The sequence below is a fragment of the Penicillium canariense genome (genome assembly GCF_028826845.1).
Source record: "Penicillium canariense strain IBT 26290 chromosome Unknown utg000001l_segment0_segment0, whole genome shotgun sequence".
NCBI classification, from domain to species: Eukaryota; Fungi; Ascomycota; class Eurotiomycetes; order Eurotiales; family Aspergillaceae; genus Penicillium; species Penicillium canariense.
The window spans coordinates 123,337-150,413 of record NW_026622728.1 but is presented as its reverse complement, the minus strand read 5'-3'; the positions used below and the strand labels follow the sequence as shown (position 1 = coordinate 150,413).

The 27,077-nt window shown below is 51.8% G+C and overlaps 12 protein-coding genes across 12 annotated transcripts; 5 read left to right on the top strand and 7 right to left on the bottom strand.

Moving 5' to 3' along the window:
- Positions 1-330: 330 nt before the first annotated feature.
- N7482_000037 (uncharacterized protein) lies at positions 331-3,298 on the top strand (the record flags this gene model as incomplete). The annotated part of the gene is made up of 4 exons (XM_056682162.1): positions 331-1,998; positions 2,214-2,264; positions 2,320-2,444; positions 2,497-3,298. 4 exons carry the CDS (start codon positions 331-333, stop codon positions 3,296-3,298), a joined length of 2,646 nt encoding a protein of 881 aa, XP_056545768.1.
- A 1,050-nt stretch (positions 3,299-4,348) lies between these two features.
- Positions 4,349-4,861, top strand: N7482_000036 (PaaI family thioesterase; the record flags this gene model as incomplete). Its single annotated transcript, XM_056682161.1, has 1 exon — positions 4,349-4,861. The coding sequence occupies one exon, from the start codon at positions 4,349-4,351 to the stop codon at positions 4,859-4,861; it is 513 nt and encodes a 170-aa protein (XP_056545767.1).
- Positions 4,862-6,033: 1,172 nt separating this feature from the next.
- N7482_000035 (uncharacterized protein) lies at positions 6,034-6,471 on the bottom strand (the record flags this gene model as incomplete). Its single annotated transcript, XM_056682160.1, has 1 exon — positions 6,034-6,471. The coding sequence occupies one exon, from the start codon at positions 6,469-6,471 to the stop codon at positions 6,034-6,036; it is 438 nt and encodes a 145-aa protein (XP_056545766.1).
- A 382-nt stretch (positions 6,472-6,853) lies between these two features.
- On the bottom strand, positions 6,854-9,711 carry N7482_000034 (uncharacterized protein; the record flags this gene model as incomplete). The annotated part of the gene is made up of 6 exons (XM_056682159.1): positions 6,854-6,948; positions 7,082-7,306; positions 7,420-9,184; positions 9,244-9,271; positions 9,426-9,636; positions 9,705-9,711. 6 exons carry the CDS (start codon positions 9,709-9,711, stop codon positions 6,854-6,856), a joined length of 2,331 nt encoding a protein of 776 aa, XP_056545765.1.
- Positions 9,712-9,878: 167 nt separating this feature from the next.
- Positions 9,879-10,212, bottom strand: N7482_000033 (uncharacterized protein; the record flags this gene model as incomplete). The annotated part of the gene is made up of 2 exons (XM_056682158.1): positions 9,879-9,900; positions 10,019-10,212. The coding sequence occupies 2 exons, from the start codon at positions 10,210-10,212 to the stop codon at positions 9,879-9,881; spliced, it is 216 nt and encodes a 71-aa protein (XP_056545764.1).
- Positions 10,213-11,159: 947 nt separating this feature from the next.
- On the bottom strand, positions 11,160-12,003 carry N7482_000032 (15-hydroxyprostaglandin dehydrogenase (NAD(+)); the record flags this gene model as incomplete). Its single annotated transcript, XM_056682157.1, has 2 exons — positions 11,160-11,456; positions 11,509-12,003. 2 exons carry the CDS (start codon positions 12,001-12,003, stop codon positions 11,160-11,162), a joined length of 792 nt encoding a protein of 263 aa, XP_056545763.1.
- Positions 12,004-12,397: 394 nt separating this feature from the next.
- Positions 12,398-14,874, top strand: N7482_000031 (uncharacterized protein; the record flags this gene model as incomplete). The annotated part of the gene is made up of 4 exons (XM_056682156.1): positions 12,398-12,498; positions 12,881-12,963; positions 13,023-13,323; positions 13,416-14,874. 4 exons carry the CDS (start codon positions 12,398-12,400, stop codon positions 14,872-14,874), a joined length of 1,944 nt encoding a protein of 647 aa, XP_056545762.1.
- An 871-nt stretch (positions 14,875-15,745) lies between these two features.
- N7482_000030 (cytochrome P450) lies at positions 15,746-17,637 on the top strand (the record flags this gene model as incomplete). The annotated part of the gene is made up of 5 exons (XM_056682155.1): positions 15,746-15,948; positions 16,060-16,596; positions 16,668-17,227; positions 17,315-17,409; positions 17,497-17,637. The coding sequence occupies 5 exons, from the start codon at positions 15,746-15,748 to the stop codon at positions 17,635-17,637; spliced, it is 1,536 nt and encodes a 511-aa protein (XP_056545761.1).
- Positions 17,638-19,117: 1,480 nt separating this feature from the next.
- On the bottom strand, positions 19,118-20,932 carry N7482_000029 (acyl--CoA ligase; the record flags this gene model as incomplete). Its single annotated transcript, XM_056682154.1, has 1 exon — positions 19,118-20,932. One exon carries the CDS (start codon positions 20,930-20,932, stop codon positions 19,118-19,120), a length of 1,815 nt encoding a protein of 604 aa, XP_056545760.1.
- A 718-nt stretch (positions 20,933-21,650) lies between these two features.
- N7482_000028 (uncharacterized protein) lies at positions 21,651-22,557 on the bottom strand (the record flags this gene model as incomplete). Its single annotated transcript, XM_056682153.1, has 4 exons — positions 21,651-21,913; positions 21,991-22,124; positions 22,204-22,424; positions 22,474-22,557. The coding sequence occupies 4 exons, from the start codon at positions 22,555-22,557 to the stop codon at positions 21,651-21,653; spliced, it is 702 nt and encodes a 233-aa protein (XP_056545759.1).
- An 850-nt stretch (positions 22,558-23,407) lies between these two features.
- On the bottom strand, positions 23,408-24,351 carry N7482_000027 (fumarylacetoacetate hydrolase family protein; the record flags this gene model as incomplete). The annotated part of the gene is made up of 3 exons (XM_056682152.1): positions 23,408-23,989; positions 24,061-24,138; positions 24,202-24,351. The coding sequence occupies 3 exons, from the start codon at positions 24,349-24,351 to the stop codon at positions 23,408-23,410; spliced, it is 810 nt and encodes a 269-aa protein (XP_056545758.1).
- A 588-nt stretch (positions 24,352-24,939) lies between these two features.
- On the top strand, positions 24,940-26,571 carry N7482_000026 (serine hydrolase domain-containing protein; the record flags this gene model as incomplete). Its single annotated transcript, XM_056682151.1, has 4 exons — positions 24,940-25,286; positions 25,339-26,059; positions 26,128-26,251; positions 26,456-26,571. 4 exons carry the CDS (start codon positions 24,940-24,942, stop codon positions 26,569-26,571), a joined length of 1,308 nt encoding a protein of 435 aa, XP_056545757.1.
- Positions 26,572-27,077: the final 506 nt, after the last annotated feature.

Genomic DNA, 27,077 nt, shown 5'->3' with positions numbered 1-27,077 from the left:
CTGCTGTCTCTAAGTCCCCTCATCACTGCCGCAGAGTGCCGCATCCTTGGCCACTCCGCGACTTGGTTTATCCTCGAGTTGAAAAAACCTTGGTCCTTCAGCCACCGCTGCCCGCTGGGAGTTTCTCTTCCCGCCAACACTCCCTTCGCCTCGAGTAATAGCTAACCGGTCATACGGGTGCCGACCGCGATATTCACAACTGTTGTAATCGAGGCTCAACAGTCAGGATAAGTCTGGAACAACGGTGCTTCCTCGATTTTTGAATCAGTCTCGTCGTTCGCTGAAAGCTGTCAACATCGCGGTAACCGTTTCATGATGCCAAGTAATCGCATGCGCTCGAGGGCGAAGGAAAACGAGAAGCCATGCGCTTATTGTCATCGCACATTCACGAAGGAGGAGCATCTCAAGCGACATGAGAGATCCCATACCGGAGAAAAACCGTTCAAATGCCATAAATGCAACAGAAGATACGGTCGCAGTGACGTCCTTGCTCGACATCTTCAAACACATCCATCGGAGATCACCAAGACGGCACGACCAAACGAATTTGCCGGCAACGGTGTAAATCACATTTCACCAAAAGCCACTGAGCATCGGGACCAAGCCCCTTTCCGATGTGCCCCCAATCAACCCGAATCAGGTCTCCTTTTCCTATCCGAACATCGACCTATTCCGTTGGCGGATCACGACCACGACCAGTTACCGACACCTGCTATCGGGTTCGCTCAACCAGCGACAGTACTTGTAACCCCGGTACAACCACCTGAACCATCGAGTCTCAACAACAATGAGCTCGTAGGTAAAGGATCTTTCCCCGCACCCGAGAAGTACGCAAATGGCCCTGGGAGTCAAACGAGTCCAGCCCTGTACTCCTCGATTTCGGATCCTCGGGGCAACATCCCACATGACTCGACCTATGATTCCAGTCGCCAGCCCCCAGATATCTTAGCACCGTTCCCAAACTTCGACATTGAGGATAGTGCCAGGCTCGACAGTGTTGCATCTAATGGAAACATTCATGCCAGAACTGATGAAAATGCCGGTGCACAGCCTGCTGGATTTCAGTCATCTCTTGAGCAGATGATACGCGACCAACCAGCGGTCTTGCCAATGACTAATGTAAACAATGTTCAAGATCTATCTGGACAACAACAACAAGAACAACACGAACAAGAACAAGCGCAACAGCTGCCTTCGGAGGTCCCAGCCTTGCCAACCATTGATCACATGCCATTGTTAACCCAGCTGGGAAGTGCCGATATTGGACTTTTCATAGTTGATAATGATTTCAATGGCTACAGCTCCCTGAGCCCAGGCATATTGGATCATTTTGACTTCATAACACCTCGTACGCCGGGATCCACCCCTCCAGATGTCGCCAAAGAAACAGGGGGCAAGCCAGACATACTATTTTCTGATCACCAAGTACAACGGATGCGCCCCCTATGGCGTGGCCATCGGCCAGGTCCCGGAGTCCGCGTTAGCCCTTCACTCTGGCGTAGTGTTGTGCAGCATCAAGCCGACAGTATCTTTTCGCGGCCCGACCCGTCCGAGAACGGTCGCGCGGAGCCAAATTCCGGCAGTCATGGCATTTGCGGCTGGGGCATTGACGAAACTTGTCGGATGGCTATGATTGATTTCTGCAAAGACCTCGAAAGAGAGATTTACGTTGACAGTTTGGCCGACTTTACACCTCTCTCAACTTCTCCCGAAAGCAGTTCCGATGCAGAACATGAACAGTTGATGCCCGTGTCCTCAACTGACGGCTTTGCTAGTATAGAGTTGATTAAAGCTAGTTTAGACGTCTTTTTCCAGTTCGTCCACTTGCCCTTCCTACACAAAGCCACGTTTGACGCACAAACTGTTTCGATGTCATTATTGCTTCCCATACACTTCATTGGTCTTTCATCCCTGTACCCAGAACGATCGAAACAATTTGTTCTTCGGTACCTAAAGGTTGATCTTGGCTCTCATTCCCCCTCCCTCCACCCGGGCCCGGTGAGCCATCTGTCGCTTACACGTCTTTTAGAGGTTGATGGGGTACTGTCGGAGCGAGATGGCGTCAAAGGCCCTCGGTAGTTTCCCGCCATCGGATCTTCTCGTATCCACCGCTTCTACTTTGCTGGTTGTTTACCTGGCATTAGGTTACCTGGTATTTATGGACCCCCTCCGTTGCGAAGAAGAATATTTCTTTAGCTGACTGCGAGTGATAGGAGGACCTGGACGAGTGCCAAGCGCACATGCTTTGCGTACAAATGTTACACGTAAGTACCTCTACGCCTGTCGAAGAAAGTTACCGTTGTATTGAGTCGTCTCCAGGTTGTGGAAAAGCACGGGATTTTCGCTGCTTCTGATCATGATAGCCTTGTTTCCCAACTGCAAGTGGGCCCCTCTGACCATCAAGGTTCCTGGAAGTCGTGGGTCCGCGTCGAATCTATCAAAAGGTACGGGCTTCGACAGTGACTATTAAGTAACCGACGTCTGATCTCAATTTAGGATGATTTCCTGTCTCTTATGGATGGATATGGCATATACGCGTTTGATGGGCAGCGCTGGTGTTGTGGATATTGACAGGGTAGAGCTTTATCAACCATGCGACGATGCTCTGTTCGATGCCCCAACTTCAGCTGTATTTCTAGAGCTGGTGAAGCATGGAACCCAGCTAATGATGCCGCGGGTTTCATTCCACACCTTCTACGCAAACCCACCAGCCACTCTGAACCACTTCTCGATCGAAACTTTCCTTGTCGCATGGTATTTGCAGATTGCTGCTATTCGTCACAGGCTCCCGATTGGGAATTATGTACCTCTTGAGGTCCGCTCGCACAGTCCCCCGGATGTCTTTTCGGAAAGCCGCAAAGCAAGGGACGTCATTGCCTCGCTTTTAATGCTGCCTTCAAGCTATCCAAGTCTATTCCAACAACGGCACAGAACCTGCGCATTCGCATGGCACAATGTAAATCTCTCTCTGACGGTGGATCTGGATCTTTTGGAGATTGCCTCTGGACGTGACGGTCCTGACTTGGCTAGGACTGCACTGATGGCGGTTTCAAAATGGGCACAGACACCGGGCGCTCGAAGGGCCGCACTTCATGCAGCTCAAATATTTGACATCCTGTCTTCATCGCGACTGAAGGAGTCTAATATTTCTAGACCGGATCTTCTCTTGTTCAATTCAGCGCTTGTGCTTAGCATGTACCTGTTTGTATCCTGCCGGGAACAGGGTTATTGCAACGCTCCCCCTTCGAGCTTCTTCGAGATGTGGATTGGACGAACCTTGGTCAGGAGGGTTTGCTAAATACATCACAGACCAGTTTAGCCACGCCAGGCAATGAAACCCAGCATTCACACGACCCAGCCTGGTCAGCGCGCAAGTTTATACGAAATGGAGGGCCTGTATCGTTTGCGGGGGAGGTCCAGCGAGGTAGTGAGATTACTGCAAGAAAGATACTATTCAGTTATTTGCGTTTACTGGATGACTTTGGTAGGTGGCGTGGATCAAGATACTCGCGGTTACTGAGAGCAATGAGTGATTTCATCATCGAAGGTAACCGCTAAGGACCATCTCTATATTGCTGGTCCACGACGCACCTTAATATAGAAGGCTTTATCACTAAAGACCTATAAATAAATATCCTTTGATTTGCAGTACTTTGGCTAAAAATGAGGGATATTCTGGAATCCGTTAATCTTCTAGCCGCCGTGAGCAGATTGGAGACCCCCATTTAGGAGTGATACCTGTATCCGCCACACAAGGACCCATTGTCTGGATATGCCTGCTCTGAGACATTCACTCCCCCCATCGCTTTCTTGGGCTCTGTTTGTCGACAAGTGATGGAGGATTTCATTTGTCCAGACCCCTCGCCAACGTTAATTCTTCCGCCGGACCAAAATAGGGATCCGTATGCAGCCTAGCGTGTGGGGTATATAATCATAGCAATGTGCCGTAGTGATATCCCGCGCCGATTAACTCTCCACCTTGCTCCTTATATTACTGCATTGAATCGTCAAAGATCGGCCCCTGAACACACATGCCTGTGTTGGGTGAAGAACTCCATACCTTGACGATCAGACGGAGGTTGCATGGCAGTCACTTAGAGGCTTTGAAAGACTTGCTTGCCACTGCACCAGCTTCCAAGGGGTTGCCTTTTCCAATATATCGTCGTGCCCTGGCCCAATCCGAGATCTGCCGACATTGCATTGCCCCTCGCCAGCAGCACCTCACTGTCCGATTAAAGTCCAGCTCCATGCATCTCACAACCTGATTTGTCTTACAATCCTCTGCACCTGCGATAGTTTGACCCTCCCCGGCCCCCTTCCAGAATCTGGCCTGGATCTATTAGCCACTATGGCGAAACTGAGACGGAAAGGGAGCGTCTTTACCGCGCCGGACTTCCTCGACGAACCCATCGAAGAGCGTGTCCGCATCGCGCAAGAGGAGGTTCTCGACGACCCAGCTTTCAACGGCTTTGACGTATTGGCGCTTCGCAATAACATGAAGTTCCTCTCCGCCATCCCCGGCCGGACCGAGTTCGAGGTGGAGATTCTCCCGCACCTATGTAACAAGATGGGAACGCTTCATGGCGGGGCAGCATGCACGATCTTGGACAACCTGACATCCACGGCGCTTTTCACCATCGCGAAGCCGGGCCTACTCGACGGGAACCACATCAGTCGCACTATCACCATGACTTACCTACGACCCATTCCACGAGGGGCAACTGCGAGAGTCGTATGTCAGGTAATGGCGGCGGGTCAACGGACCGCCAATGTCAGGGGGGAACTCATATACAATGGCAAGGTCTGCGCGACTTGTATTCACGACAAGGCGGTGTTGCCTCGTCAGGAGTCAAAGCTGTAGCGGTGGCATCCGCCACGAAGCAAGATGCTTCAGACCCATCCGATCCGCTTCCTTTGCTTGCGACTCTGCAATCCGGGCCTGATAGCTCCTCGCGGGACCCCACTGGTGTGACTATGCGTGCGTCTTCCCTATGAGTTTGTGGACCATATCATGTATCACGATCCCGTTCTTGAATCCTGTTCTTGACGCACCAAATACTATCCCATACACTTGAACTGTTCAATATGCAATCACATTGAGACCATGTCGTAGGATACTCTAGTCCGCTGAGTGTCGTTTCCGCAGCCCAGTTTGTACTATCGCAGTTAATGAGGCTTCTACGAAGGGTCCATAACCATCTACCCAATCTCTCAGACTTAATTTATCTGTCTTGATTATCCGTGTATTCTTTTATCTTACCAAAACAAACAGAACAGCAGCCCAGCCTGCACTTCCACCAAGCCGCTGCAGAGACAAGCATGAAAGTCCGCCTAGCCCAGACTCCCTAAATAGATTTCCTTTTTAGCCTCCTGATGCCTCGTGTACGAGCAGTGAGGTAGGTCAGTCAACCAGTGCGAAGCAGGAGACCGAATGCTCCAACTGGACCCCACCCGCCACTCCCAAGCCACCGCCTGTCCCCCACACGCCTGCTTGCCTTCCCGACCGTCCCTGAAGTATATTAGCATGGGTCCCAGAACACACACCCAGTGAACGAACAAGTGCCAGTGCGTATCCATGCAAGCCGAGACTGGCCCTAGTCATACCCATCTCCGGTTCGTCAATAATGTACCATGCAGGTAAGCTAAGTAAGCGCTCCATTATGTGGGGAAGCTGAGATATGATCCTGTCCCCTCGGCCCATCGCATAACTACCTCGCACTGCCTGCCTCTCTGTACCGCATCGAATCCCCGGGTGGACTGGAGTGGACTGGCTCCGACCGCCTCATCCCTCATTCAATGCAGCGGCGTTATGCTCAGAAGAATTCACCGAGGACAATGCGGAACGAGCGTTCGAATGAATTTACCGGCCAGCCCACGGGTATGGGCCTGGGTCAGTTTGGACGCGAGAAACAAACAGACTAAGACATGCATACCGTGAAGATACCCGATTTTTGATTCATCCCGTACCCGACGCATATGGAGTAGACACGACACACGATGAGTGAGCAGGACAAGGTAAAAGGGAAACGCATGCTAACGGAAACCCATTTCGCGCAGATCAATGTCCTCTATCATCGCCAGGGGGGTCCCCGCCGCCACCCCTGAATCGCGCTCTGACAAGTATAATCTCTCAACACTCGTCATCTCCATCTCCTGATCGTGGCCGCCATCTCCGAGACGCACAGTCGCTGGATGGTGTACACCGTGTCGAAGGTGCTGTTTTCTTGACTTTACCGTCGGAATCTGCGTCGGAAGAGCTGCAGGCTGCAGAATGAGACGGAAAATCTGGCCCTCAATCCAAGGGGCAATCCCGACCCGGTAGCACCTGTTGCGATCCCTGACACGCCCGAAAAAGATGCTGTCACCAATCTGAGGGCCCACGGCCACGGCCGTCTTAATTGCTATCAATTGCGGCCAGCTCTGCCTTCTCTGCAGCACCGTCGCCCACGCATTCCAGACGTGATGCAACATTTCCACTGGTGCCGGCCGTGTGAGCAGAATCGGGCTTAGGCTTGGGGGATTGGATTCTGGCTTTCATCTCCGTTGCCCTGTTTCGAGTACTACTTGCCTTATGTATAGGGAGAGAACGAGCCTACCCGAGAGTCCGAGGCGGTAGTTGAAAAGAGCCAGGTTTCGTTATGGTAGTTGTGGAAGGTCTGAAGGGATCTGTGCAGTCGGCAACTTGCAGACACGTTCGCCTTCAGATATCCGTGGGCACCCACGTCGAGGATTGATAGTCTTATCTCGAAGTAATCCCCGAGTCCCCTGAAGCCGTTCGAACCGATGCGAAGCAGATATCATGACTTTGCGCTTTCATTCGAGGGCATGTGCCTGCAACGTCATATACCCATACTCACACAGAGAAGCGCGTTCGTTGCAGCGGGGTGATGTTGCTCTGAGAAGCTGTGGTGAGTGGTTTCTTCTCGCTTAGAATGCATTGGACGGTTGCTGGCTTCTATCTAGGAGTATTCGCCGCCGTAGTTCAACACCGAATGCGTCGAGTTTGCGCTTCCAAGCCTCCGAGTCTATGTGCTCGTTGTCAATGCATGCAGAAAACTCAAAAACAAAGAACCTGACTTACAGGCGTATATGCATCGAGGTATGGTTTGCCGGGAGAACACAAGTGGGGCAAGCACACGCGACACCGGGTCGGTGCAGGGAATGTCCTGGTCCTCGAGCTCGGTGAAGACGTCGGCAATGATGTCTTCTAACGATTTGTTGCCAGCCTCGTCTTCTTCGCCCTCGCTCAATACCCCGGAACCCGGCGACAGTTGGGCGACTACAAGCCACCAGGATAGTAGGAGCGCTGAATTGTAGACGGGTCATGTTATTATTGGCTCTCAAGCTCTAGATTGCATGATGTGGAGGGGATATTGCGCCTCCTATCACAGTTCTGGATGTGAAGAGTGAACAACTTACCAGACTCACAGATGGTCGAAATCACGTAGCCGCCGTAGTTCAAAGGGCCCATATATTGATAGTGACCCAAGCCCATCCTTGCACGAATAAGGATGGAGTTGGCGGCATAGCGCACTGCTTTGCGCACCGATGATACTGGTCGGATAGCAGGGAGTGTGCCCCAGGTCATAGAGCTTGCTTCCACACTTGCAGGTCTGTCCGCCATACCCTTCAGGGTACGTAACTGGTCGCCAACAAGGAGATGATAATATGCCGAACCAAGGAGTGGAAAACAGTCAGATAACAGAGGATCGGTAGGGCGGAATATGAATTGGTCTGTCCGCAGATAACGCCGGAATGTGACTTCCCACGCGGCGAGAGCAAGCTCTATCTTTATTGTGAAATCATTCCCAAAAACGTCTATTGGTCCCATAGACATCATCAGCTTTTCATGGTGACAAACTGATGAAAGGATCCAGCCGACGAGGGAAAGCAGGCCGAAGGAGCTGATGTTTTCAGAGATCGATTCGCCACGGAGCAGGGATCTCGTCAGGCTAGAGAAGTCTAGATTATTGTACCGCATGGCTGCGCTTTTCCCGGAATTCCACTCTTGAGCCGAACGAGCCTGCCAGTATTCTTCATTGCGGGGCAACGATATTTCCAACAATTGGTAGGGCGCAACATAACTGTCCGCCGGGTCATTGGCAAGGATGGTTGCGCTTAATGCACAAGTCCACGACGCGAGACGGCTGAATGTCTCGTTAAGTGACCAACTTGCCCAGTCATTTTCTTGTCGCGGTCCATTGACTTTCATCTTCTGTAACCCGTCTCGAAGCATCTCCGTGGCGCAAGCAAACTGCTGTTGAGCACGACGAGCAAAGACCTCGTTGTCACTGAAAGCGCCGAACTGTACGCATAAGAGCGAAGCTTGAACTGGCCAGAACTGGAAAGTAGATCTTCTCTCCGGGTTTTGATCCCCTACAAAGTCTGCAAGCAGGATGCATGCGGCCTCGTAAGCTGGTGTGGCGAACTTGTGCTCTTTGATATAAAGAGCACCTAAAGCCAACATCGCGAGCACTAGAGCCGGTGAGGCTCCTGCAACACTGAAGGTTGCGTGCTGGATTATCGGTGCATGGGGGTCGAAGTACTCGAAATATGCTGTGAGACATCGTATAATCCGTGACTGCCTAGGGAATACGAAGTTTGTAAGTTGGCGACGTGAGTCCGCCTCGATGAAATGCTTTTCAAATTCAGCCACGTCTTCGGGACTGATGAAGAGAGCATGGACGTAACTAGACTCTTCAAGCTTCTCCGGGATGATCCCGGGGGCCGGTGCTGGGGCCGGAATCGATTTGCGGTTGAATGTATACTCCGGAAAAAGAAATTCTTCCAGAAACGCCATGTCCTCATCCAACTCAATGTTAGGAGGGAACGAACTTGAAATCTGAAAATCAGCCGCTTCTGCAAACAAAGGCATCCCTGGATCTCCCACCATCATGCCTGGCGGCCCCGTACTATAAGTATGAGAGTTGGCGAAGGCATTCACCGAGAAAGGTTGGAGGTCTTGTCGCCTTCTTTGCATATCTGGAGATTGCTGAGAAGTATTGAGATCCAGATTAACCATCCCTGACGGATATTGTCGGTTAGGCGATTGTTCAGTGAGTGATTGGCCATGGCTCCCAACGCTGTCAATGTGCGTGAGCTGGCCGTCCACGGAGCGTGGGTTTGTGCGGACAGAATGAGGAGAAAGAGAAGCTGTGAGTACGCTGCCGTTAGGAACAGTTGCCTGAGCTCAATTAGTCTGGTGGGACATGCTGGGGGTTAGATGAGAGTAGTTGGACATACTTCTCCAATTGCCGAACCCATGCGCTGTCTGAAGTCATTGTTAGCAAGGAGGTCTGCAACGTTTACAGAGGCGGACGTCGGGTCGAGAGGCGGCGAGTGCGCGCTTCTGTTTTGTCCAGCAAAAGCTCGCATCAGTACAATTCCCACTCGCCAACCAGGAAGCAGAAAGGCGTGCATCTTACCCGAGCTGGTGGACAGTATTCTTCGGTGCTGGGCCAGACCACTGGACAGCGGCTACTGCAGTATCGCGGTTGGGGGAAGGTGCTCGCATCTGCTCCGCGGCTTCACCCATCTGTTGAAATTCCGCGCACTTCCTCGTATGACGGCGTAACGCGTCGGCACGGGCGAATTTCGCACCACATGCCTCGCACACATTTGGTTTCTTGTTTTCGTCTTTGCCGAAATATCAGTCAGAATGTTTGTAGAGGCGGTAGAACAGGATTGACCACCGGGAAACTCACGCGACATTTGGTGCCGCTGAAGATGCTCGGAGCGAACGAAGGTTCTTTGACAAGTCTTGCAAGCATGGTTGCGACGTTTTCCTTCGGTGCCCGTAGTAGAGCCATTTGTGCGTGGTCGTGCTACATGAGTCGCATCTTCAGCTCCTGTACAAAACACTGATGGCTAAGTAGGTGTCAAGCGACACTGGTAGTTCGGCTGGCCGACATACGCACAGAAACGAAGACAAGAAGGCATGATACTCACCGGTTGCAACCATGTCAACGTCGGGTTTCGGATTCCAATTGTGAACGAGGTGGACTCAGCGAAGTCTTACCTTCGCCTTCGAAGCTCTTCACTTTGCGTGTCGTGAGGTAAGCTCTCCTCCAAGTTGTCTGGGCAAACTCGAGGCTCAATCGGTGGACCTGTCAGTTGGACCTGGGACCGCGGCTGGGTTGCAATATCCTCTCGTTGGCAGGGAGCACGCTTGCGGCTCACATCGGCGTTATTCGAGAGAAACAACGGCTGCATTCGTAGAGAAGGGTAGGGTAAGTCGTTGATCTGACTTGATGAGATGGAGTCTCAACTGAGGCCATGCATTGAGTCGCCTAGCGAGAGGCCCGAGAGTGTGGCGGCTAGCTTAACGCAGGGAGTGATCAAGGAGGGAACGGGCAACTCTACGTCCAGGCTCAGCCTGTCTGCTTACGAGCCCCGGCTGGCTAACTCCAGGGCTCTGATTGGGTGACCTTTCTGGAGACCCGCTATACCCCGCACGCCCGACAGGCTCCAGCAGCCGACAATTTGCGGGGCTCCGCACTCCCCGGACTTTAGCCCAAACCCGCCCGAATACAATTCCAAGCAACCCTAGAAAATCTCAAATAGTGCACAATCCCGTCTCAGATTCTGCCCCTAACAAGACTATGATTAAAGGGAATTATGCGAGTCCATGACTCTGTGCTCATTCGGAAAACTCTCTCTTCTAGCTACCGGACTTTATCTTACGGCAGCGACTGCTACCCAGGACTATACGGGGAGGAACCCAAAGGTCATTCCGACAGTCACTCTTGCACCATCACCTTCTACTTTGGTCGGTCGGGAGGGGAGGGAAATGACTTGCCTGCACCTGGCGAGCTAGAGTAGGTGGAGCTAGTTCGTGACGTGTGTCTTCAAGGAAAGACAGGAGAGGGTGTAGGAAATAGATCGCTGTACCAAATCTTTCGAGGCCCGCAACCTGAACAATGCCATATTTGAGCCGTATAATCTGGCTACGGGATGGACTTTTTGACAAGTACTTGTCCAGTCTGGATGACATTGACTCGGTACCCTACCGTCCATGGGACACGATATCAACCCCTCAGCAGCACCATCTATACTTCTCTTCAGATGCGGAACGTTTTTCTTGCTAACGTCTGACTTGATCTGAAACTATGACACGACTATTTCTATCCACCCATGGAGAAAGATCTCAAACTCGGTGCTCAAAGACCCTTCATGGACTCGATCAACCATTTCGTGTTTTCGTTCGGATAGTCCACAGGCTCTCGAATGTGAACTTCCTTGTTCGAGCATTCAGCCACCTTTCCGGTGATGTCTTCGTCAAGAAATTTGTCGAATGCAGCCAAAATGACGCTCATCGGCGTAAAGCTCTCGTCGGGAACAAATTCTCGGATCTGATTTCCCAACTCAGTCAAAACAGGCCCTGGGCAGATCACGTTTAAGGTGATGGATTCCTTCTTTCGCAACCTGAAGGCCGCAGCACGAAGGATCCCAATTACCTGCAGTAAATTTAAATTAGGAAAGGCGCATTCCCACTCGACATGGACGTACCCCGTGTTTTGCAGCCGCATACATGGGCGCGACATGGAATGAATAGAGGCCGGCTATGCTGCTGGTTGCAATCATCTTAGCAACCTCACCAGTTCCGCTCTTGCGCACGTAATATCGGAACAGGCGCAGTCCGTAGATTACAGCACTGAGGTCAACATCCATAATAGCCATGTTAGGCTTTCGAGGTTCATCGTCAACACTGGGTGTGTCATAGAAAGGTTCTTTTTCGTCAATTCCGGCGTTGGCGATGAAGACATCGAGCCGTCCAGCCCACTGGTATGCCTTTTTGAACATTGCCGCCTGTGAATCCCAATCGGCGAGATTGCAGTGTACGAAATGTGTCTGGTCACCCAGCTGCTTCTGCGATTCTGTACCTCGAGCTGAGTCAATATCTGCGAGGACCACACGGTAGCCCTTGCTGAGAAGGCGTTTGGACATCTGGAGGCCGATGCCTGCCGCACCGCCGGTGACTATCGCAACTTTTGACCCGGTCATTGCGAGGACTGTGTCCAATTTTAGACAACTTCCAAGATATTAGCATGCCTTGGCCACCAGAATCTCTGGGTTTGGTACTGTACCTTTCTAGTTCGTTGGCTGGGTTGAACTCCTCCAGCCCGGCCGTATTTCAATGTCGAAGACCCGTCCTATTGTATCGCTAGTGGTCTTCCACCGATCGGACATTGACAACTGCCAACCTGCGTGAACCAAGGTTGTCCCAAAAAGATAGTCGTGACCAAACACGATCAGAGGGGCAATTCGAGGCCAACACTCACCAGCGAAGACCCCACCTGAACCGATAAAGAGGGTGTCTGGTCTGGTGACCATTGCCTGCGGTACATACAAAGAGCCATGCTTATTTCACTCTATCAATAATAATACGTCAACATCAATGCAGTTAGAGAAGCCCATCCACCAGGTCGCCTCTCCAGAGCCTGAGCTCCGAACGAGAAAACCTCCACTCCCCCACAAGTTTGTTTCTGTGGGTCCGGGGTAAACCTACCCCCACATCGTCCCAGACGGGAGTGTCGTACGAAATTTACTTCCCCGTCCGTATCTCGGTGCACTGGATGTTGACCGGTACTGTATGGTACTGTACAAGTTCACAATGTTGCCCCTCCCTACCACATCATTCCCCGACGGACAAGATCGAAGCCACCACACTGCACCTTGAGCTAAGCAGAGCGAAGGTTGGCATCCCCGCATCAGGTCGTGTTAGTACTGCTCGAGCGGGCATCGAACGATGATACATACTCCGATACCTTTTCCGTCCTGGACTGGCAACTATTATTATTGTCGGACTCGTTTTTGGTTGGCCCGCTGTCGTAAAATTTATTCATCATTCCGTTTGTGCAAACTCTTCACATCTCTGCAGTGGAAAGTGCTCTTTCAACGAGATCAGTGGCGTGAACATGGCGAACACAATAGATATTCCAGTGTTGATTGTTGGGGGAGGATGTGAGCACTACCTTTCGAGTCTGCGAGTCGCTCCAAATGTCGCTACTAACACTGCGCAGCATGCGGTCTCACGCTATCAACTTTCCTATCAGATCAAGGCGTTGACCATGTCCTATGTGAGCGACACCTGAGCACATCGATACTCCCAAAAGCGCACATCATCAATCAGCGAACAATGGAGATCCTACGTCAGCACGGCATGGTGGATGCGATTGAGAAGGAGGCGACGCCGCCGCAACAGATGTGTCAGGTTCTGTGGCAGACATCCTTAGCTGGGGATGGGCCGCTGGATAGAAAAGTCCTAGGCTCTCTGGATACATGGGGCTGCCAGGTTGGCACTGAACGATATGCAACCTACAGGTAAGTCCAAACAGTCTCATAACGCTCTCTTAGACAACGCTCAGTCGTGGACGCTATGGAGTGCAATGATGCTGAAACACGCTTCTATAAAGGCGTGACGCTCCTCATATGCCGTCAAATCTTCCGCTGCTTTTCTCCGAACCGATATTTCGCGCCGCTGCTGAGAAACGAAACCCTGGAAAAATCCTTTTTGGCCACACCGTGACTGACTTTAAAGACGAGGGAGATCATGTCATGGTCAATGTCCAGAGCAAGGAGGGAGACTTCAAGCTGTATCGGGCAAAGTACCTTATTGGCGCGGACGGGGGCAAATCAGTTGGCCCGAAAATTGGCGTGCAGATGGTCGGTCCGACTGGCATCAGGCAGATTTCCTCTATCCATTTCAAGGCAGATCTGTCCAAGTACTGGGACGATCGAACCTGCATGACGCATTTCATTAATCCAGAGCTTGGCACTGGCCTTCGCAGTGGGTCCATACTGCCAATTGGGCCGACATGGGGACGACATTCCGAACAGTGGATGATGAACTTCGTGGCAAAGGTTGATGAGCCTCTCTTCAATGATGATGCGGCCGCGAGTGTCGTTCGCAACCTTTTGAAGCTCCCACAACTAGACGTGGAAATCATGCGTCTGAGTACTTGGGTGGTGGAGAGAGTTCACGCAACTAAATATCGAGAGGGCCGTGTCTTCATCGGAGGCGACTCAGCACATAGACACCCCCCTACAACTGGGCTTGGTCTGAACACCGCAATCGGTGATTCTCACAACCTTGCGTGGAAGCTGGCCTACGTCCTGAAATGCAAGGCTGAACCGACCATCCTTGACACTTATGAGCCAGAAAGACAGCTTATTGGCAAGCGCAACTGCGACTGGGCATTTTTCACGTTCAAATGCCATGCTGTAATTGCAGCGGCGATGGGTCTCCAGGATGGAAAGCCAGAGGCTAACAAAGCGCACTTCGCGAATATGTTCGATGGGAGTTCGGAGACAGGTCGCGCAGCCCGTGCGCAGCTTCAATACATCATAAACGGACAAGAAATAGAGTTTGGGGCTCACGAAATGGACCTGGGTTTCTTTTACCCTCAGGGCTCGATAGTGTCAGACGGGACCAGCCCGCCTCCCGAACACCCGCGACATCAGGTATACACACCCACTACGCGGCCTGGGCATCGTTTACCACATGCATGGATCGGCAGAGATGGGAAAATCTGCTCGACGCACGACCTCGTGGGCAGCAAGGGCGACTTTCTTCTCATCACTGACGGCGCCGGTCAGCCCTGGATTGAGGCTGCAAAGAAGGCCAGCGCAGAGTTAGGCGTTGGGATCACTACTGCACAGATAGTTGAGCCACGACAATCTGCCTCCGATGACGATTACGTCGACATCGAGTCACATTGGACATCTGTGAAGGACTTTGGGGCTGGCGGTGCGATTCTTGTCCGCCCTGATACCATGGTGGCGTGGCGGTCCTTTGGACCAGGCGCCCCGGAGCTCCTTTCCCAGGGCTTGGCTAGTATTTTGGGTTGGAAAGGTGTAGAGAAGCACCGGTAGAGCTAGGGGCTTGGGTTAGCGATAGACCGACAAGACACAATCCGAACATGTTTGGTTATCATCCTGCCACACCAACGGATTCTTCCTAGAGCCGATCTCGTTCCGACTACTGGATGGATTTATGCGCTTCTGTTTTGTATTCTTTTTTATTTTTTGGGCAACGTTATGCTATGAGATCTGGCATAATCGAGAAATTTTCACGCGGAATCTCTCTCTTGTAACCGTAAGATGTCCATGAGGGCAATACTTTAGGGTTACAGACGACCCTGCAAGCCATCAACTGATAGAGGACCAAGAGTATCAAGACAGATAGCCGAGTCGGTCGACTGGTAAAACCTTCTCTCCACAGTACCCCACATAGACTTGTGTCCAAAGGTGATGCACAGAGCTCCCCCTCACCCATCCTTGCTGCCCCCTTGAATGATGAGCTTTGACACCAAGGATAAGAATACTGGACAGCAAGTGGTGGATGGCTAAGATTTAAGTCCTTCGATTCCAATCCTTGCCGAAGTATTAGCATAATAGCGAAGCGAGGAGAGTGATCCCTTTGCGTATGCGTTCAATTGCTTACCCCAGACCAATATCCATCCGGTTGTGGACAACCCGCTAAATCGCTACATATATGATCAGAAAAGGCTAGGCCTGGTAGACTCCCCCTCTCTCTCCACCTCTCCCCGCAGTACGTTGCTTTTGAAAAGTAACTTCACCCACACTATTTGAGTTTGAAGACTTTCTCAAGATTCAGTCTCTATTTCTTTTCGCATGCATTATTATTTGCATTTAGCCCATCTATTATTTCAGGAGTTAACCTTTCCTCGATTCATTTACTCTCTTGGCTTGACTTGATTTGCTTGCTAGCTAGCTGGCCAATATGGGGGGCCCACCAGTGGTGTACACTCTACTCGTCATGCTCGCCATATTCGCCATTCGTCAAGTGGTGGCTAAGATCCAATTCAAGCGGAAATACAAGCTGCCTCCAACGATTCCTGGATGGCCCATCGTTGGGAATACATTGAATATGCCAATTCCGTCTGGTATGTGGGGACACGAGATGGCCATGAAATATGGTGAAATGTATGTAACTTCAAGTTCCTATCTTCACTTTCCTTCACTTTCTCACGAGCCTGGTGTGACTGCATAATTTGTTCCTGACAATTTATTCCTGACATACTCGCAATCTTGTAGGTACACATGCAACCTAGCTGGAAGGCTCTGGGTCTACATTAACTCATCCCGAGTCGTCAATGATCTGATGGAGAAACGGGCGGCCATCTACTCGGCTCGTCCTAATCGGCCCCTGGCCCAGGACCTGCTAAGCGGTGGCCGACGCATTCTCTTGATGTCGACGACGGAGAGATGGAAGCTCCAACGCAAGGTCATGCATTCAGTGCTGAATGGACCGAATGCCAACAAGACCTTCATGCCTTACCAGGAGCTTGAGTCGAAACAGCTAGTAGTTGACTACTTGGAAAATCCCGACAAGTTCTACGTGGCCAATCAACGCTTCTCCAACTCGGTCATCATGAGCGTCACGTTTGGCCGACGGGCCAAGCTGGACGACAAGCAGCTGCGGAGGATCATGACCCAGATGGAGGAATTTGCACAGATCTTCTTCGACCCTTTGAAAAGTCTTCCTGACATATTCCCGATTATGGCGCGTTTCCCGAAGTTCATGCAGTGGTGGAGACCGTGGGGAGAAGACTATTACCGACGCACTGTTGAGTAAGCTTCCTTTCAACCCCTAGAATTGTGAAAGGGGTAAGAATGGAGATGCCAACATTGAATTACTACAGAACTTATCAGATCGAAGTCGATAACCTGATGAAAAAGATGGAGGCAGGCACGGCTCGGCCTTGTTTCGCCCTGGATGTGATTCAAGGCTCCGAGAAGAAGCAGTTCCAAATGGATCACGAAGAGAAGCTGTTCGTTTATGCTACCCTTCTAGAAGCTGGCAGCGACACATCTCGCACGGCCATCACCCAGATGGTCGCGGCCGCAGCTCTCTACCCCGAGTGGGTGAAGAAAGCACAAGGACTCCTCGACGAAGTCTGCGGCGCGAACGCGGAACGCCTACCCACCTTCGCCGACAAGGAGGCGCTACCCTACATCTCAGCTGCAACCAAGGAGACATTGAGATGGCGCCCTTTTATCCAGAGCGGAGTCCCGCACGAACTGACGCAGGACGACGAGTACGAGGGCTACAAGTTCCCCAAGGGAACACAGGTGACATGGAACGCAATGGCTATCGCTTTGAATGAGGACGACTACTACCAGGCGCATGACTTCATTCCAGAACGCTTCTTGAACGAGGACTTAAAATTCCCGTTGAAAGGAACATGGGGGTTTGGAACAGGTATGTCGTTCCTTCCTGGTAGTTTTCGAACGGAAATCGTCCAGGGATAAGTAGACTTTCGCTAACTACGAACCAAACAACTCCTAGGCCGAAGAGTTTGCATCGGCTACACCGTCGGCTTCAATAACGTGTGGCTAGCCACGGCCTGCTTGCTGTACTGCTTCAACTTTGAACAATATCCTGTGAGTTCTCCACCACGGTGCAAGATTGATTAGGCCCCCTCTCAGCAGGGGGTTCAAGGTGCCTTGATGCTAATATCTACAATCCAGGACTCCCCCATCGACTCGTACAACACCACTTGGGAAGCTTATAACCACTCACCCTTCAGGCTGAAGGTCACGCCCCGAAGCCCGGCTCATGTTGAGTTGATCAAGAGGATGGGGGCGGAGGCTGCCGCGGAAGATTATTGAGATACTGAAACTCCTCAAATCAGACACGAACTCCACATATAGACACGGGCAAATTTTGGAGCAATGGGACGGCAGAATCGTAAGCATGGTGGACGTGTCTGAACCACGTTGTGTCAAGGTGAATTTGGAAGCAAGATAGCTAGCTACACGGAAGGATAAGTGGGAGATAACACAGGAGCGGAATGAGCAAAACTAGTGATACTCTTTTCTTTCCTTCTTTCTTTTTTGCCTCTCATCCTTCTTCCCTTCCATTATCTGCTCTGTGTCATTGCTTGCGCCTCAACTTCTAGTGGACCAAGTCATACATCCATACACACGACCACAACCGAACCTCCGTCCATCACAACCAATACAATAACAATACAATACAACGGATCGCGTAATTTCGAAGTCCGACGGGCTCGGTACCATACAGTAGCCCTTGTTTCCTGTTGCTGAAACGCCGAATCTCCGACCCAAAAACCCACGTGGCTATACCGAGGCGCGACTCTGAACAAGGACCTGCCCATTCCCACTCCCTACGCGCCTGAGGGTTATGGGTTCCCTGTGCATTATTTAGGTCTCGCCAGAGACTTGATGGCTGCGCGCCGAGAGGGAAGGTTACCAGGGTATTGTAATGAACTGTATCTGGACGCATGTACCGTATTATGTACTGTAAAATCTGTCTTTGAGATAAAGGCAAGGAAAAGGACACAGGCTTCACCACAACTAGGTAATGTAGTGAAATGCTCGGACTAGAGCATATGTGGATGCAGCAGTACAAGTTTGATCCAATTAAGACAGTGTTCTTCTATCTAGGTGCTGGATCGAGTTGAGCGATCCTGCCAGTAGGTTTGCTGAGGCTACAATAGTTCCAAGGCCTACTACATGACTGGGCGTTTCAAGGTCTCGCCGAATAGCTCGACTAGCGATTAGATTGGCCTACGGTAGCTACAAAAGCACTTTATTCTAGCGACTACTGCGTGTACAAGAGATAAATGGTGCCTATTGATTCTTGATAGCCATAGGTAGTAGGTAGTCATCTATCGGCTTAATTCGATCAAATCTGCCAGGATAACACGGGTTATATATCTCTGGATACTACCATATACGTCGTACCGCCTACCGCCACAAGACATAAGTTACTTTGCTAGCCTAGAACAATTATCTGATTATATAATTATGCTCACTCGCGCTTAGGCTATATCTGTATCGATAAGCTTGATTTCTAGATATGTCATGGGCGGTAGGGTGAGCGGCGTGAGCGGGAAGTACCTACATTCGGATCAAAGCAAGCGCTGAATCATTAATCCGGAAATCTTTCCCTGCGGTTCGACCAAATACTTTATTCCTCCTCAACCGTCTGTCTGTCTAAAGTTCTCTTGCCCAAGCGTTTGTTTATAGGATGGGCCGGACCAGATGCACGTAGGGATAACGATACCCCTAACGGCAGGATCCTTTAAACGAAATGAGGTACCTAGGTAGGAGAACGGCGCTTTTCTCACAACTTGGCCACGGGCCCTCCTGTCGCCTTCTCCCGGGCCTTCATCTCCCTATTCGCCTCAATGCGCAACTCCCTCCGCAAGATCTTGCCAGAAGCATTCCTCGGTATCGATTCCACGAACTTGATCCCTCCTCTCAACCGCTTATGGTTCGCGACCTTCGTACTCATATAGTCAATGATCTTCTGGTCATCGCCGGCCCTCACAGCCGCCATGCCGCCTTTCCGCACCACGTACGCCATAGGGACCTCCGTGCCATGCGCCTCAGACTCCACGCCCACGACAGCCCCATCAGCAACAAGCTCATGTACGATTAGGGAGCCTTCCAGCTCTGCCGGCGCGACAGGGAAACCTTTGTACTTGATCAGCTCCTTAATGCGGTCTGTGATGTACAGGAAGCCCTCAGGATCGATATATCCGACGTCGCCGGTCTTGAACCAGCCGTCTCGAAGACACTCGGCCGTGGCCTCGGGGTTGTGGTGGTAGCCGGCGAAGACGTTGGGTCCCTTGACGAGGAGTTCGCCTGCCTCGCCCTGTGGTAGCTCGTCCGTCCAGCCGGATTTGCCTTCTCCCTCCGGAAGGGCGACGAACTTCGCCTGCGCGTTGGAGACCAGGTTGCCTACGGAGCCGATGGCCTTATTCCAGTCCTCCCATCGCCCACCGAATAAACCCGGGCTGGTCTCGCTCAGCCCGTAGCCTTGCTTGACTCTGATGCCCTTGCGCGCATACACAGCGTCGATTAGCTCTTTCTTCAGAGGCGCCGCGCCGGAGTTTGACATTCGCAGTGAGCTGAGATCGTAGCCTTCCACCACGGGATGCTTGGCAAGGAGCAGAACAATCGGTGGCACCAGGTAGCCGAAGGTGACTTTGTGGTCTTGGACCAGTCGGCACCAGTCCTCGAGGTCGAAGCGCGCCATGACGAAACAGTGGATGCCGGTCAGAACTGGGTGGTGTATCATCGAGGTCAGGCCGTAGATATGGAAAAATGGTAGGCATCCGATAATCTTGTCACCTTCTCCCTGGGGTGCATCCGGGATTCCAGGACAGGACTTGGACCCGTCCCACGAGAGATACTTTTCTATCTCGTCAATTTGCTGGACGTTCGACGTCATGTTGTAGTGCGATAGGCACACTCCTTTCGGTCGTCCTGTCGTCCCCGACGAATACACGAGGAACGCGACGTCAACCTTTGGCGAGATCTTCGCAGGTGCATTTGCTCCTGTGGTATCCTTGATCGCTTTCCAATGTGTGAAATGTGAGGGTGATTGGTTCTCCATGCCCAGGAGAAGGATATTGCCTTCCGGAATGCCAACCTGTGCGCAGGCTTCCCGCGCCGTATCAAGGACCGAGATATGCGTAACGAGCACTCGAGCGCCGCTGTCCCCTAGTTGATATGCCAGCTCCGTGGCGGTGTAGGCTGGGTTCGCTGGTGAGACCACGCCGCCGGCCCACAGTGTCCCGAAGATGACAGGAGGCATGTCGACATCGTTTGGTGCGTAAATGCCCAGTACGTCCGATTTCTTGAAATCGAAGCTTTTCCTCAGGCCTTTTCCAAATCCAATTGCATGTTCGCGAAGCTGGCCGAAGGTGTACCTCCGAGAGAAATCGGTCGCATCCTGGAAGATGCCTGTGAAGTGTCTGTTAGTGTTCACGTCTATAACTCTGCCCCGAACACAACTATGGGGTGGATAGGGTCCAGAGAGGGAGTGGTTGCCTTTGTGGTCTGGAAATGGCCGACCCTTGCGGTCAAAGAGGAAAGAGAATATGTCTGTCTCGACCAAGTCAAGACGAGGATAGGGGGAATCGATAGGCATGGTTGCCTCTGGTGTCTTCTACTCAACGTTGGCGAGACGATTGTCACTTAAATTATCGCCGTCTCTATAGTTTTTCTCCTCGGGGTTTTAATCTGGAGCTGGAGCAAAGCCAGGGCTCCAGTTCAGCAGTAGAACAGGGGGTTTGGTTGGCCGGTTGGTCCGCGCGAACTACCATACCGTGCGGTACTGCAATGGGATCGTCCCAAGTCCTTGTGGAGGTGGGGAGAGTGTGGGGAGAAGTGTGGGGAGAGTATGAGCCAATGGGCGGGACTGTTGTTGCTATGTACTGTCCCACAACCTGCAACTCTAGAGGGAGAGCAAATCGGGTCTTGCACCACGCTTTTTCAGCTTTCGAATAGCTCGGAATAACAGCAGTGGTAAAATGCTTCACAGCAGCAGCAGTAATCGTAGAGAGGTGAATGGTGTTAGGGCAGGACCTAGCAGAGCCGGCATTTCAACTCGCGGGCATTCGAAAAAGAACGACTAGCGCCCAGCCAATCCCTGTCCCTTTGTTGCACTGGCCACTCAAGATTTTCCCAAGTAGAATGATTCCCTGGACTAGAATATTGTTCTCTGCGACACGAGCCACACATTCCATTAGCTATGTGGCTTATTAGAGATGTCAAGTAGCATATGCCCCGCGGGCGGATCGTTAGCGCTGCGATGGGTTGCTCTGGCGCTGGCCGCCACACTGCAACACCGATCTCGATTGTCGACCTCAGAAGTCTATCTGGTCAACGATTGTGATGTCGCCAGTCTTGACCTCGAACTGTTCCGCAACCGCCAAGCCCAGATCCTGCGCAAAGCGTGCCTGCTCCATGCTTCCTCCATGACGAACCACTCCGCGGGTATGCCAGATGGCCTGAACTGGAGATCGGTTGCAGATGAGCAGAGCCGCATTGCACATCTGTGTCTCTATTGGCCCCAGGATCGCATCCTCACTGATCCAATACTCGTAATGCAATTTCAGGCTCAACAAGTCTGACGAATGCATTAGAAGGGCCAAATGCCTCACCAATGGATGAGAGGAAGGGCAGGAGAGTGAATCCATCACTTACAGTTATCTGGATGACTTGCCGCGACGCGCTCACTCTCTGCTTGGGCCACAGCGGGCGTCCAGAGCGTCTCGAAATACCGTTTGCCTCGGGCTGCTCGTTTCTCTTCTTCTTCCTTCGTACGGGGCCGTTCCGACCTGATCAGCGGTGTCAGTAGAAGTATGACCCCATCGACGATCGAAACGGAAGGCGACTCATACTGCCATAGATACTCACCTAGGCCCGTAATGATCCATCTCGTCCGGCGGGATGACTTTACCCAACGGACCCAGGGCGTCCGCTAAGCGAGGCACCCCGTACAGCATACCTCCCTTCAGTATGGCCTCCTTGATCCTCCGCTGCACGATCTTCCTCTCCTCTATGGTGAGGCCCTCGGTGGCCAAGTGGTAAAGCGCAGGGACTTGGTCCCCTGCGCAAGCAGCTGTCAAGGCGGTCGCCTCGATTCGGTCAGCAGGGCCAAGACGTCGAGAAACAGTTCACACATACAGCCACGATGTACCATTTCGCTTTAACGATCTGAGGCTCATTCTCCCGGTCCCGAAACGCCTGCAGGAACTCCAATCGCGACATTTGCCCGTCTGCTCTGTTTTCGTATTCCTGACAGATCGCTGATGACTTCAATATGCAATGAGTATATCTGATAATAACCAAAATTCAGATCGGCAGGCTTGAAACGTCCCTATCACAGCAAGCTAATAGTGAATGGACTAGTATGCATGCAGAACGAATGAGATCCAGCGGATCCAATGCGAGGTGAAAGAGTTGGAGTGAGTGAAGGAAATCAACATGCGCCTCGAGGGCCGGTTGAAATACCGGTCGAATAGAGGGTCCACTAGGGGCCTGACCTTTGGGACTGATGCATCGGGTTACCCTGTTTTGGTATTGAATTTGGTATGTAATTATGTGTACGCGGGGAATATCGGAACGCGCGGGTGCAGTGTTCGTATAGCGAGATTCGTGCGACCGAATCTCACCATGTTCACCTGCTCTTTCGCAGCCACTCTGCTATCTATGGCATCATGGTCGGCGCACAATTAATATGACCTGCAGGTCTGTTTGAATTTGATGCACCTTTTTATTCCAGCAATACCGCTTCGAGGTTGTCAACTCTTTTATCGGGGAGCCGAGTGTATGACTGCCATACAGTCAAAACCAGCACAGGTGAGCCGTCGGGATACTCCGACTTTGGGTCCTTGTTCGATTGGGTTCGGATCACCTTTCGTATACATCTAGACAAACACCCTTGTTGTTACTTTTTTTATTTTTTTTCTGAACAGCTTCTTTCTCAAAAGCGGAATGGCCTCTAGTTTCATTTCTACGGCTTGCGTGCTGGGTCACATCATGCAAGTTGGGCAACTCAACAGACTGCCCACTACACGAGCGGAAGGAGATAGAACAGCTACTTGTGGGACGCCAGGGTCTACAAGAAGGACATCTTATTGACCACCTTGCCGAAACCGAGCAGTTCCACCTCAACAACATCGCCATCCTTGAGGAACTTCTTCTGGAAGGCCCCAATCCCCGCCGGCGTCCCCGTCATGATGACGGTGCCCTTTCTCAGCGTCATGCCCCTTGACAAATGCGCGATGATCTGCCTCACCGACCAAATCATATCGTCCGTACCCGTCTCCTGCCGGACCTCCCCGTTGACGCGGGTGACATATTTCAGCTTCTGCGGATCGGAGATAAGGCTTGTCGACCAGATGGCCGGGCCGATCGGCGCGAACTTGTCGAAGGACTTGCAGTAGCAGAACTGCCCACCCGAGGCGTCGGGCATCTGGAAGGTCCGGCACGAAACATCATTGCCGATACAATATCCCAGAACGTAGTCTAGGGCGTGGGCTTCGGTCACGTTTTTGGCGTCGCGACCAATGACGACCGTCAGTTCGCCTTCGTAGTCCATCTTGTCCTGGCAGTCCGGGTGGATGGGGATGTCATCCATCGGCCCCGTAAGGGCATCGGCAGGTTTGGTGAAGATGACGGGGTATGTGGGGACTTTCATCTATGAGATGGAGCCGTCTGCAGTGTCAGTCCATACTCCTTGGTGTCTGCTCTGCCGTGGTGCGGTTTTACCTTGGCTTCCTCGGCGTGTTTGCGGTAGTTGACGCCCACACACTGGACTATGGGAGTACGCTCAAGCGGGCAAAGAAGCTATTCCCTGGTTAGTGGTGTGGTCAATTGATGAAGGTTTGGGGTCCGTCTTGCCCGTTGCACGGTAATGGCCTCCTCGCCAGAGGCGCTGAAGCCTTGTGTGAGGTCGCCATTCAGTTTGGAAACTTTAAAGCCGTCGTCGAGGGTCTCAATCAGATTGCCAAACGTGACTTCTGCCTTGTGTTCGTATCTTACGAGCCGTTCGAAAGCCATGGTAATGAATTGTCTGTTTTCGTCGCTTTGTGACGTCGGAAAGTGCGAGAGTGGGAGAAGGTGACGGGGAGCTGTTTTTCGACTTGGAGAGCCTAAGTCCCGCGCAGCAAATAAGTGCGATCGTGGCCGGTTCAACTCTCATGCTGCTTAGACCAGCTTGGCCCAGACGGTGGTGGCCAGCAGCCATGGCGGTGGTGGCAGCGGTGGTCTACCCCACAGTAGAGGTTATTCGCGATCTCCACCCTGTCGGTTGAGGGTGGAGTTGCGCGAGCTCCTGCGTGGAGACCTCCGCTGATCCCCCACATCGTTTCGCTCCCCCACCGCGCGTGTGCTTCTTCTCCCCTGTGGCTCATCGGCCTCAGTCGATATGGTCATGAAGCAAGGCCTTTGCGGTGGTTCCTGAGCAGCTTTTGCCGATCCCTCGCAAAGTTCAAGCCGTCATCTTCAAGCTGGCTCCGTATCTTCTCAGACTCTGCCTTTCCACCTCCAGTAGGATTGGATTCAATCTCTACCAAGAAAAATTAAATCTATATCTGTGGGTGACGAAACATTCGCCTCTCGTAAATCGTGCTCTGTCACATTTCCAAGATGGACTCACTTGAAAAGACATTCGAAGATGCTTGCTCGAACGGGGTCATCCCCGGAGCTGTCCTTGCAGCATCCAGCAAAGATGGATGCTTCACCTACTGCAAGGCGTTTGGGTTCAGCTCACTTGAAGACCATACTCCTCTCGACAAGAGCGCAGTATTTGCCCTCGCCAGCTGCACGAAACTCATCACTACCATTGCTGCCCTGCAGCAGATAGAGCAGGGCAAGATCTCACTGGAAGATGACGTGGCCTGCGTTGTGCCGGAGTTGGCAAGGTTGGAAATTGTGTCCGAAACACCCGACGGAGATCTCAAGTTCACCAAGCGAACGCAACCGATTACCTTGCGGTATGAGAAAACCCACATGCTAGGCTGCACTGAATGAAGCTGATGATTCTAGTCACCTTCTTACCCATTCATCGGGCAAGTCTTATGACTTCATGGCACCCGTCTTGCAGAAATACAACAAGTCCAAAGGTCTGCCACCAATGCCGCCCAACAGATCGGTCGTGGAGACATACGCGTCCCCACTAATCTTTGAGCCCGGAACATCCTGGCACTATGGCAGTTCCGTAGACTGGGCTGGACTGGTAGTCGAGCGACTCTCCGGAATGGATCTTGACACCTATTTCAAGCAAAACATTTTCGAGCCACTGGGAATATTTGATATGACTTTCTGGCCCGGTAAGTCCGCTCAAGTGCAGGCCAAGAGAGTGGCTGGTTCAGTGCGTTCACCCGACGGAAACGTCGTTCCCTTCAAGGGACCCAGCTTTGTTGCTGGAGCTACAGCGCCACTGGGAGGTCAAGGACTCTATGCTTCAGTGCCCTCGTACCTGAAGATTCTGCAAAGCATTCTTGTGGATAACGAGAAGCTTTTGAAGAAGGAAACTTCGGCGATGATGTTCACGCCGCAGCTGGCTGAAGAAAGTCGCAGCGAGCTTCAAGCGCTGTACAAGAGCCAACCGCAGTCGGGACCTTGCAGCATTGGGTACTTCCCTCCAGACACCAAATACAGCTGGGGATTGGGTGGCTTGTTGACGATGGAGGATGTCAATGAATGCGGCCCAGGATATCGACGAAGGAATTGTTTGACCTGGAGCGGCGCGCTGAACTCCTTCTGGGTATGCTATACTGCTCCTGACCCCAATTCTTGAAGGCTTGGAGACTCTGACTGGTTACTCTTCTTTAGTTCATTGACAGAGAAGCACAAGTATGTGGGATATATGGCGGAGAGGCTATCCCACCTGGAGATCGGAAGATCAACCAGATGATCATTACATTCGAAAAGGCTATATACCAGCAAAAAGCCCAGGGTAAATAGGTTTGGGATCGTTCTGTCTATTTTTGAGAGTACAAGGAAGCTTCTCATATTGGAAATCTCTGCTAGATCGCGCCGCACAAAGGCAGTTGAATATAGATGATCGAGAAACACATATATATGCTTCGTGATATTTACCTATGGACAAATTCTCGCAAGAGAACTTCTGTTGGTGGCAGCTATGACATTGCTCCAACAGATGGTCATCCTTACGGGATCGTGTCACGGAATACTACCAACACTCGTATCGTAAGCAAGAAGTATAAGGTGCTGATCGTCATAATCGCCACTACTCCGACGACGGCCCTACAGTAGTGAGAGGGCAAACCTGACTCAATCAATCTTTTCGGAAACACCACGGGCTTGTCTGAGCTTTCCGCCTGCGCATCCTCCAGTCATGTATGTATTTCTCAAAGTAGATAACATTCCTTGCTCCATTTCACATCACATGATACGGGTCATGTGGGCAATGAAAACATACGCACGCCTATCTATCCCTTGTTCGGCTTAAAAGCGGATGTTCTCTGGGTAGACCGAGGTGGGGTCGATACGCATTGTTGCCGATTGCCAATCTACATCCCTCCGGGGCGAGGCTCTCTCCACACGGCTCTTGATTATGCAAAAGAGAAGAAAGAACCGACATCCCTCGCGTCTGGGCACGCTGACGAGTAAGACGGAATGCATTCCGTCTACGGCAGCAACTTATAATCCGGCAACGTCCTGGCAGTACAGACTTCGCTATATAGTCTACCGAGTACCATCTGTGAATCAGACTATCTCTACCTATCTCAACAAACCCACTCATCATCCCAATCCATCAT